The 11,074-nt window shown below is 39.0% G+C and overlaps 1 protein-coding gene across 1 annotated transcript in view; it reads left to right on the top strand.

Moving 5' to 3' along the window:
- Asb3 (ankyrin repeat and SOCS box containing 3) overlaps positions 1-11,074 on the top strand; it is a 43,553-nt gene that overhangs the window by 18,636 nt on the left and 13,843 nt on the right. The window contains exons 5-6 of the mRNA XM_029473844.1: positions 4,922-5,182; positions 8,027-8,157. Of these exons, the coding sequence (XP_029329704.1) occupies positions 4,922-5,182; positions 8,027-8,157 (392 nt within the window). The remainder of the gene's footprint in view (positions 1-4,921; positions 5,183-8,026; positions 8,158-11,074) is intronic.

Below are 11,074 nucleotides of genomic sequence, written 5' to 3'. Positions count from 1 at the left end.
TCTTCTCATTGTGTCCTGGATTTCCTGGATGCTTTGAATTAGGATCTTTTTGCATTTTGCATTTTCCTTGATTGTTGTGCCCATGTTCTCTGTGGTATCTTCTGCACCTGAGATTTTCTCTTCCATCTCTTGTATTCTGTTGCTGATGCTCGTGTGGTTCCAGATTTCTTTTCTAGAGTTTCTATCTCCAGCGTTGTCTCACTTTGGGTTTTCTTTATTGTTTCTACTTCCCTTTTTAGGTCTTGGATGGTTTTGTTCAATTTCATCACCTGTTTGGTTGTGTTTTCCTATATTTCTTAAGGACTTCTACCTCTTTAGCAGTGTTCTGTATTTCTTTAAGTGAGTTATTAAAGCCCTTCTTGATGTCCTCTACCAGCATCATGAGATATGATTTTAAATCCGAGTCTTGCTTTTTGGGTGTGTCGGGGTGTCCAGGACTGACTGAGGTGGGAGTGCTGGTTCTGATGATGGTGAGTGGTCTTGATTTCTGTTAGTAGGATTCTTACATTTGCCTTTCGCCGTCTGGTAATCTCTGAAGTTAGTTGTTATAGTTGTCTCTGGTTGGAGCTTGTTCCTCCTGTGATCCTGTTAGCCTCTGTCAGCTGATCTGGGAGTCTAGCTCTTTCCTGAGTCTTAGTGGTCAGAGTACTCTCTGCAGGCAAGCTCTCCTCTTGCAGGGAAAGTGCACAGATATCTGGCATTCAGACCTGCCTTCTGGCTGAAGATGAAGGCTGGAAACAGGGCCTATCCCAGAAGATGTGTTGCCTCTGCAGTCTGCACACTCACCTGTACAGACTGGTCTCCAAGGGACAGGGGACACAGGGTGGCTCTCTCACGTGTTCTGGTGGTTAGAGCCCTCCCGGCCAGACATCTCTCCTCTGGCGGGGAAAATGCCCGGATGTCTGGAGCCGGAAACGGGTCTGTCCCAGAAGCTGTGTTGCTTCTGCCTGTCCCAGAAACTGTGTCGCTTCTGTAGCCCACACTCTCACCTGCACAGACTAGTCTCTGAGGGATCTAGGACCCAATATGGCTCCCTTACCTCCTCTGGCTGAGCCCTCCAGGCTCTCCAATACTTTTAACATGAATTGGTGTTGTATTTTGTCTAAGGCTTTTTCCACATCTAATGAGTTAGTGGATCATGTGTTGTTTTTTTTTTCTTTGAGTTTGTTTATATACTGGATTATAAGAATGGATTTCCATATATTGAATCATCCCTGCATCCCAGGGATGAAGCCTACTTGATCACATGTGATGATCTTCTGGATGTGTTCTTAGATTCAGTTTGCAAGGATTATCATTGAGTAGATAGTTGTTTGGCTTTGATGTGTATGTGGGCTTTCTGTCATTTTTGTTGCTATTGAAGACCAGCTTTAATTCGTGGTGGCCCAATAGAATACATGGGATTAATTCAATGTTCTTCTATCTGTTAAGGTTTGTTTTGTGTCCAAGTGTATGGTCAGTTTTGGAGAAGGTACCATGAGGTGCTGAGAAGAATGTATACTCTTGTTTTAGGGTGAAATGTTCTGTAGATATCTGTTAAATTCATTTGTATCATTACTTCGTTTAGTTTCCCTGTGTCTCTATTTGGTTTCTGTTTCCTTTAGTTTCTGATTTAGTTTCATTGGTGAGAATGGGATGTTGAAATCTCCTACTATTATTGTATGAGGTTTAGTGTTGGTTTCGAGCTTTAGTAGTGTTTCCTTTACAAATGTGGGTGCCCTTGAATTTGAGGCATTGGCTTCCAGAACTGAGAGTTCATCCTGATGGATTTTTCCTTTGATGAATATGTAGTGTCCTTCCTCATCTTTTTTGATAACTTTTGGTTGAAAGTCTATTTTGTTGGATATTAGGATGGCTACTTCAGCTTGTTTCTTGGGGCCATTTGCTTGGAAAAAAATTTTTCCATCCTTTTACTGTGAGGTAATGTCTATCTTTGACTCTCAGATGTGTTTCCTGTATGCAGAAAAATGTTGGCTCCTGTTTATATATCCAGTCTGTTAGCCTATGTCTTTTTATTGGGGAATTGAGTTCATTGATGTTGAGAGAGATTAGGGACCAATGATCATTGCTTCCTGTTATTTTTGTTGTTAAGGTTGGAATTACATTTGTGTCTTTCTCTTCTTTTGGGTTTGTTGTGAAAAGATTAATTTATTGCTTTTTCTTGGGTGTTGTTTCCCTCCATGTGTTGGAGGACTTTTCCTTCAGTTATCCTCTGTAGGGCTGGATATGTGGAAAGATACTATTTAAATTTGGTTTTGTCTTGGAAAACTTTGGTTTCTCCATCTATGGTAAATGTGATTTTTGTTGGGTATAACAGCTTGGACTTTCATTTTTGTTCTTTTAGGGTCTGTATGACATCTATACAGGATCTTCTGCCTTCCAGAGTCTCTTTTGAGAAATCTGGTGTAATTCTGAAAGGTCTGTCTTTATATGTTACTTGACCTTTTTCCCCTTACTGCTTTCAATATACTTTCTTTGTTCTGTGCATTTGATGTTTTAATTATTATGTGACAAGAGGAATTTCTTTTCTGGTCTCATCTGTTTAGTGTTCTGTAGACTTCTTGTATGTTTGTGGTCATTTCTTTCTTTACATTAGGAAAGTTTTCTTCAATAATTTTGTTGAAGATGTTTACGGCTCTTTGAGTTGGGAATCTTCACTCTCTTCTATACCTATTATTCTCAGGTTAGGTCTTTTGATTGTGTCCTGGATTTCTTGAATGTTTTGAGTTAGGAGCTTTTTGGGTTTTGTATTTCCCTTGACTGTTGTGTCTGTCTTCTATTGTATCTTCTGCTTCTGAGATTCTCTCTTCTATCTCTTGTATTCTGTTGGTGATGCTTTCATCTGTGACTCCCGTTCTCTTTCCTAGGTTTTCCATCTCTAGGCCTGTCTCCTTTTGAGTTTTCTTTAATGGTTCTATTTCCATTTTTAGATCCTGGACAGTTTCATTCAATTCCTTCACCTTTGACTGTGTTCTCCTGTACTTCTTTAAGGGACTTATGTGTTTCCTCTTGAAGGGCTTCTAATTGTTTACTTGTGTTCTCCTGTATTTCTTTAAGAGAGTTATTTATGTCCTTCTTAAAGTCCTCTTTCATCTTCATGAAATGAGAGTTTAGATCTAAATCTTGCTTTATAGGTGTGTTGGGATATCCAGGACTTGCTGTGGTGGGAGAACTGGGTTCTGAAGTTGCCAAGTCAAATTGGTTTCTGTTGCTTATGTTCTTATGCTTGTCTCTTGCCATCTGGTTATCTCTGGTTTTATCACCTCCCTGTCTTTGACTGGAGCCTGTCCTTCCTGTGAAGCTGTGAGCCTGGGAATACGAGCTGTGGTGTCGAGCTGCCACTGTTGTATGTGCTGTGTGGTATCAGGTATCTTCTTGGTAGCACAGGTAGGAGCTGGAAGGTGCCCTGGTATCCACCTGGGAGGAAATCTGCTTTCTTGGGTCGAAGGGATCTTGGTATGCTGTGTCTCTGGGCAGAGTTTAAGAAGCTCCATGTGTCTGAATTGCTGGTGCAGGGGAGATGGGTTGCAGATCGAACTGCAGTGGGGGTGTATGCTTTGAGGGATTGGGTCTAGAGCAGGATCTCTGTTCCAGTCTGGCACACTGGAAACTGGGAGGTGCCCTGGTCTCCTGTGACTTTTTCAAATGGGAATTACACTTTTTTTTCCATGTAACTATCTGCACTGGCTGGTTTTGTGTGTCAACTTGACACAGGCTGGAGTTATCACAGAGATAGGAGCTTCAGTTGGGGAAGTGCTGTTATGAGATCCAGCTGTAAGGCATTTCCTCAATTAGTGATCAAGGGGAGGGCCCCTTGAGGGTGGGACCATCTCTGGGCTGGTAGTCTTGGGTTCTATAAGAAAGCAGGCTGAGCAAGCCAGGGGAAGCAAGCCAGTAAAGAACATCCCTCCATGGCCTCTGCATCAGCTACTGTTTTTCTGACCGGCTTGAGTTCCAGTTCTGACTTCCTTTAGTGATGAACAGCAATGTGGAAATGTAAACTGAATAAACCCTTTTCTCCCCAGTTTGCTTCTTGGTCATAATGTTTGTGCAGGAATAGAAACACTGACTAAGACACTATCCATATTTGATGATCTGTTTTTAAGCAATTAATTTAATAGGCTAAAATGGTAAATGTTTATTTCACAGAAGTGCTTAAAATTAAGATTAACTTTATAACACAGAGTTTTAAGTTAAAATTTGTTCATTAGAAAAACTTTCCTGGCCGGGCGGTGATGGCGGACGCCTTTAATCCCAGCATTTGGGAGGCAGAGGCAGATGGATTTCTGAGTTCGAGGCCAGCCTGGTCTACAGAATGAGTTCCAGGACAGCCAGGGCTATACAGAGAAACCATGTCTCAAAAAAAAAAAAAAAAAAAAAAAAAAAAAAAAAAAAAAAAAAAAAAAAAAGAAAGAAAGAAAAGAAAAGAAAAACTTTCCTGTGTGATAAGTGTGATATCTGTACCTACCTTCCTACCTATTTGCTGAATATAAAAGAGTGGAAATTGGCTAAGGATACATAACATGGAGCATTGTAGAATGAATTAATCTTCAGGGACTTACCATGTTCTTCATTAGCTCTTTAAAAAAATATATAGCAGAAATTCTTAATTGTAGAAAACATTATAGCTTGAAAAAGGGTTTCTGTGTGAAAGATATTTTAAAAATCTTAGCGTTGAAAGCACAAACAATGCAGAGCGATTGAAACAAAAAGTTTTCTTTATCATTACTCTATCCAAACTTATTGCATGCAAAAGCCATTGGTTACACCAAGTACCATTTTCATTTCCAGTTGTTACTACTATTAAAAATTTGTTAATAAAAGTATTTGTTGTAATGCAGTCTTTTAAACTTCTTTGTCTTTCTTTTTTCCTTGTTTCTCATTTTGTTTCTTTCTTTTTTATTTTTATTTTTTGGTGAAGCTGTGAGTTTTCTGGAATTGTGAATATTCTTTTGAAGTATGGAGCCCAGTTAAATGAACTTCACTTGGCATACTGCCTCAAGTATGAGAAGTTTTCAATGTTTTGCTCTTTTTTGAAGAAAGGTTCCCTGATGGTACCTTGGAATCATACATCTGAATTCATAAGTTATGCAGTTAAAGCACAAACAAAATACAAGGCATGGTTGCCACACCTCCTGCTTGCTGGATTTGACCCTTTGATTCTGCTGTGCAGCAGCTCTTGGTAAGAAATCTTTCTAATCAGTTCTTGAGATGTCTGGTCTAGGATCTGTGTGTGTGTGTGTGTGTGTGTGTGTGTGTGTGTGTTGACCACCATATTTGCATTGTGTGAGAGTATTGACCATTGTAGCTGTGCTGGTTTGAAAGAGTTGGGGGCTGAAAACAGTGAAGAGGATATTAAAGCACAGAGTTCTGTAAGAAGTGTCTGCATGCAAGTGATCAGGAAAGTGTAGCTTTCAGGGTTTCTGAGGATAGAGCTTACTTAGTTCTGGTTGTTTATCATGTCAGCCCTTTATAAGAGAGTATATGAATGTTGAGTCGGGATTCTGTGGTGACAAGATTGTTTCTACACACTTCCAGATTTAGCAAAAGTTGTTATCTCAGATAGGTACCTGTAGTATGGTATGTGAACAACAGGTTTGATTAGTCAAATGAAAAAAATAGAACCAAAGCCTTCAGTCTAATAGAGAATGTGTTACTTTACAGACCCTGAGTGAAATATGTTAGCCTTGCAACAGTCAGTTTCAGGAATTGAACTGAGGTCATCAGGCTCAGCAGCAAGCATTTTCACATGCTGAGCATCTCTGAGCAAGATCTCCCTACCTTTAAAGTTGATTTTTATTTCTGTGGAATCTACTTTCCTTCCACTTTCCTAATAACATACTGAACCCCTGATTGTACTCTCTCAACAGATGATTTAAACATTTATAGCTGCCTATCAAATGCTCAGTGTCCACTCTCTATTCTTCTATATTAATTTGTGTAAAACTATTTTTAAGGTAATTGAATGAAACAGGAAGATTACTGACAGTACAATGAGACATCTCTAATTTAGAAACTTGCATATGTCTGTCATAACAGTTCTGCCTCTCTATATGCATTCTATTGTGCTATAGTATACTTTCAAGTGCCAGTTATATCTAGTAATTAACACAGTTATGTAAGGTGATGCTAATGTCTTAGTGAATTTCATGATTAGCTCTTCTCTAGGGCTAGCTAGCAAAAGATAACCTTTCACTGTCTAGGAGTCATCTCCTGACTGTGCTTTAGATTTGACTAACCACCTCAAATAGCTATAGACAGTTCGGACAGTCTGTTCTCCTTTCCTGAACCCTAGTGATGCCTATCTCTGAGGAACCAACAACTAAACTGCCCTTTCTGTTTCTTTCCTTTCTTCAGTAGTTCTCTTGGAATGTCTGCAGAAACTGAACATAAAAAGAAACTGTTTTATATTAATTGAATGAGATAAAGAAATTTTTTTTAAAAAAGACATAACTGTTTTAAGGAGTTGAAGTTTTTATTATAGATAGAAGAGAGAGCACAGACAAAGCATCTGGGTGATTCCAGAGTGAACATGACCTTCACACTGAACAGAAACATGTGAGGAGAGGGGGCGGGGGGTGGAGAGGAAGAGAGGGGAACCAGGGACAGTCTCTTGACTGTCATATGGCTAGGTTATGTATGGGAGAGAAGCTAGGGAAGAAGCCCAGCCCTGTTACTCTGGCCTGGAGAGTTTATGGTAGGTGGTGGGATCTGCCAAACAGGATGTCTCCTTAATGGGTACTGACAATGCTGAAAGAGGCTGATGGGCAGTGTCTGTTAAGTAAACACCTTAGCCATTTGTCTGGGGTCTGACACCACAGTTATATAGTTGTTCTGTTTGTTTGTTCATTTGTTTGTTTGTTTGTTTGTTTTTCAAACAACGTGAGGCTGTGTAGTTGAACTTGGATGGGTAATTTGCTAGGATTTTAAGTTTTCTTAAAGTACTGACTGTATTTCATGTGTATAATGATGTGAGATCTCCTGGAAAATATAATACTGAAGTTTTCATATTCTAGTAATATATGTATACACATTATATACTTTAAAAGTGTGTTGCCGGGCGGTGGTGGCGCACGCCTTTAATCCCAGCACTTGGGAGGCAGAGGCAGGCGGATTTCTGAGTTCGAGGCCAGCCTGGTCTACAGAGTGAGTTCCAGGACAGCCAGGACTATACAGGGAAACCTTGTCTCAAAAAAAAAACAACAAAAAAAAAAGTGTGTTTATTATACTTTATATATTTTTATAAATTCTGAAGAAATAGTTAGGTTACGCATTATATAAGAGAGCTAGGGGCTTAAAGAATTTAGGCATTTCAGCCATTTTTTAAATTTTTCACTAGATTCCATTTCTAACATTTGGGGAAGCCTCTTTTAGTTGGATTGATAGGGAATCCTGTGTTGTTTTGAAAAAAAGAGAGAGAGGAATATATATTAGTGTGGACCTCATATTTTTTGTTCTTAATGCTGAATGTAATGTTAGATCACTCTTTATGGCTGAGTCTATAATGAGGAAGGCTCTTAGAACAGCTGCTTAACTTCTAGGAATAGTTAAGGAGGTGAAGGCTAATGGTGGTGGAAGAGATGGCCCTTTTTATACTCAGCTTTGGGATGAGTGGAAATATTTGAGCTTTATCCTTTCTAGATCATCCTGTGTCTATAGGGATAGCCAGACTACATTTGGCAAAACAGCTCAGTTGTGAGAAGGTAATGGCAAGTTCAGCCAAGACACTGGATCTTCTTCCAATGGAAAAAGAAAGTGCCTGTTTTTCAGGAATGTGGAAATTGCTCTCGAGGCCCCTTGGGTTACTGCACACAGCATCATTCCCCTTCCAGGAGTCTAGTGAGGTTGCCTTAGTTGTTTGAATACTGCGTGGTTTTGCTGTGGTTTTCCTTTCATCATTAAGTTCTTTAAAAATAAGAGTGTGGTATTTACTTATATGTATGTGGTTAGTACTAGAAGCAAACACACACACACACACACACACACATTTGTTTTCTGATGGCCTGTTAATATGTTGTTCACACAGGGTTGATTCAGTCAGTGATGACATCCTTATCTTTACTTTGGAATTTTCTAATTGGAAGAGACTTCCTTCAGCTGTTGAAAAGATGCTCTCTGTTCGTGCAAACTCCTCTTGGGCTCTTCAACAACATTTGGGTAAGAAGGCACAGCTTTAAACACACTGCTTCTCTTTCTTCTCTTGCTTCTCTAGTTATGTTGGAATTTTTGTGGATTTTTTTAGAGAACATAGTAAATTGTAGCCACTGGCAGCCACGGGTTACTGAGTTTTCCTGAAAGGAAAGATGGGGTTGGATGGAAAAGGCAGCAAGAGAAGTAACAAGCCAAGACAAAGCTCTCTGATCAAGGCCCAACTTTAATTTTAGAGTCTGATATTTAAAGGGGGGAACCCATCCCCCACTATGCCAGGATCTCCTGTTTGCTTTATCAGGAAAACAAGCTCAGCTGCTCAGCAGGTAGCTTCTTGCATGAAGCTGCATATGTGTCAGACAAAAGACTTTACCTAGGTCAGAAGACTCTACTCGCTGAGCTGGCAACTGTGGCAAACAAGGTCTGAGCAGCCTGCTCAAGGCTGGGGGGAGGGCACAGTAAATTAGGCATAATCTGGATTTCCTCATATTTGGAAAGCATGGGGGAAAGGGTAGTATTTTCCTCTGAATTATATCTGTTCATAAGTTTAGCGTACAGATCTTACAGAGAGCAGCAATTGACTATTTTTACTCAGTAAGAATCTTTTGCTGTTGTAAAGATACATAAGGAAAATACTTAGTTTATATTCAAAAGAATATTAAACTTAATATTTCTTTAGAAATTTTTATAGATTCATGTTCTGTCTGTAAAGTTATCATCTCTGAAAGGAAATGTTAACTTATTTTATGTGTACCTGTCTCTACTGATAATATATTAACCTGTTTATATACCCAGTGAACTGGGTGAAAATTCTGTGAATTGATTATCTTGTTGTTGGTGGTCTTTCTTGTAGTCCAGGCTAGCCTAAAACTCTTGGTACTCCTGCCTTTACTTCTTGTGTGTTGAGGTTACAAGTATATGTTACCTGGTGATTGATATTTAAATGACTATTGTAAAACAGATCTTTCAAACTTTACTTATTAAAATTTTATTAGGCAAAAAATTAAGAAATACTCAGTGAGTTATTTTTAATTTAATTTTTTTATTCACTTTACATCCCACTCATTGCCTCCCTCTCCATTACCCATCCCACAATTCTTTCCCCATAGCCCTCCCTTCTCCTTTGGGTGGGGGGGCCTGGGTGTCCACCCGCAACCCTTGTACTTCAAGTCTGCAAGACTAGGTCCTTCCTCTCCCACTGAGGCCACACAAGGCAGCCCAACTATAAGAACATATCCCACATACAGGCAACAGCTTTTGGGATAGCCCCATTCCAGTTGTTCAGACCCCACATGAAAGTCTAGCTACACATCTGCCTTATATTAGTGGGGAGGCTTAAGTTCAGTCCATGTATGTTTTTTGGTTGATGGTTTAGTCTCTCAGAGCCCCAAGGCTCTAGGTTACTTGATTCTGTTGGTCTTCCTGTGGAGTTTCTATTTCCTTCCGGGCCCTCAATCCTTCCTTCTAGTCTTCCATAAGAGATCCCAGGCTCCAACCACTGTTTGACTGTGTTTGGTGTCTGTGTCTGTCTGAGTCAGCTGCTGGGTGGAGCCTCTCAGAGGACATGTTCTGCAAGCATAATAGAGTGCCATTAATAGTGTTGGAGACTGGTGCTTGCCCATGGGATGGATCTCAAAGTTGGCCATTCATTCAGTCTCTTTTTCCCTCCCCCATGCCTATATTTCTTGTTAACAGGATAAATTTTATTTTATGTAAGAAACCTAGTTTAAATATACTATATCCAAAGTATTCTTATATATTTGCTCTGATTTATTTAATTTTTATTATATGTTAGGAGATTATGAGTTTTAAGTTGAGAAAATTTTTGTTTTGTGTCTATTTTTATGTAATGTGAAACTTTTCCAAAAGCAGTTTGAATAGGTTTTTAACAAATCAATCTATCTATACCTATGTAGAAATGTTTTGTAATTTCTTTAAAAATTACATTTTAGTTAATTTTCTCAATCTTAAGTGCTCTTGAACTTAGCCATGCTCAGACTGTGAGGAAAGTTTCTGTTGGAGAAGTTTTCTATTTGGAGTCTCCAGGCACTCCAGTTTAGAGTTTCTTTAATGATAATGTGAAAAGTTCTCTTGTATGTAATTCTCAAAGTATTTGCAGATACTTTTCTGATTATGTATTTGCATAATCAGAAAACAGATATATATTTATTCAGAATAGATAGAATGTGGGAGATTGAATTTGAGAACAGAAAACCAAAAGGGCACATATGCCAAATGGGAAAATTATTGCAATACATTAAGGCCATAGCACATGGCAGGTGTCTAGATTAGTGATTCTCAACCTGTGGGTCATGACCCCTTTGAGGTCACAAATTGGATGTGCTGTGTATCAGATATTTCCTAGTAGCTTGTGCTTCTTGTTCTTTTCTCTAGCTACAACCTCTTTTCTTGGTTCCAGCTCTATATATCTAGTAGCCATTTGGATATTACTATTTCATAACTTACATTATGATGTATCCATAATTGAACATGCCATTTTACTTACAAATTCTTGTGTTCTTTCTGTTTTCTAGTTCCTTAGGTCTGAGAGCTTTGGAGAATATTATTTTCCAAGAGAATGACTTAAAGCTGTTTAGCTGTTTGCTATTCATTTCATTGACAGTGGTCGTGTTTCAGTGATGTGTATTTTTGTTTTGTTTTGCTTCGTTTTAAAGCCTGTCCTACCACACCTTTCTATCTTTTTTATTTAAACTTTATTTTTTTTAATATTTTTATTAGGTATTTTCCTCATTTACATTTCCAATGCTATCCCAAAAGTCCCCCCACCCCCTACCCACCCACTCCCACTTTTTGGCTCTGGNGTTCCCCTGTACTGTGGCATATAAAGTTTGCAAGTCCAATAGGCCTCTCTTTCCAGTGATGGCCGACTAGGCCATCTTTTGATACATATGCAGCTAGAGTCAAG

This window comes from Mus caroli, unplaced genomic scaffold (assembly GCF_900094665.2).
Source record: "Mus caroli unplaced genomic scaffold, CAROLI_EIJ_v1.1 scaffold_9593_1, whole genome shotgun sequence".
Lineage (NCBI taxonomy): Eukaryota > Metazoa > Chordata > Mammalia > Rodentia > Muridae > Mus > Mus caroli.
This window is presented reverse-complemented; position numbering and strand designations above follow the sequence as displayed.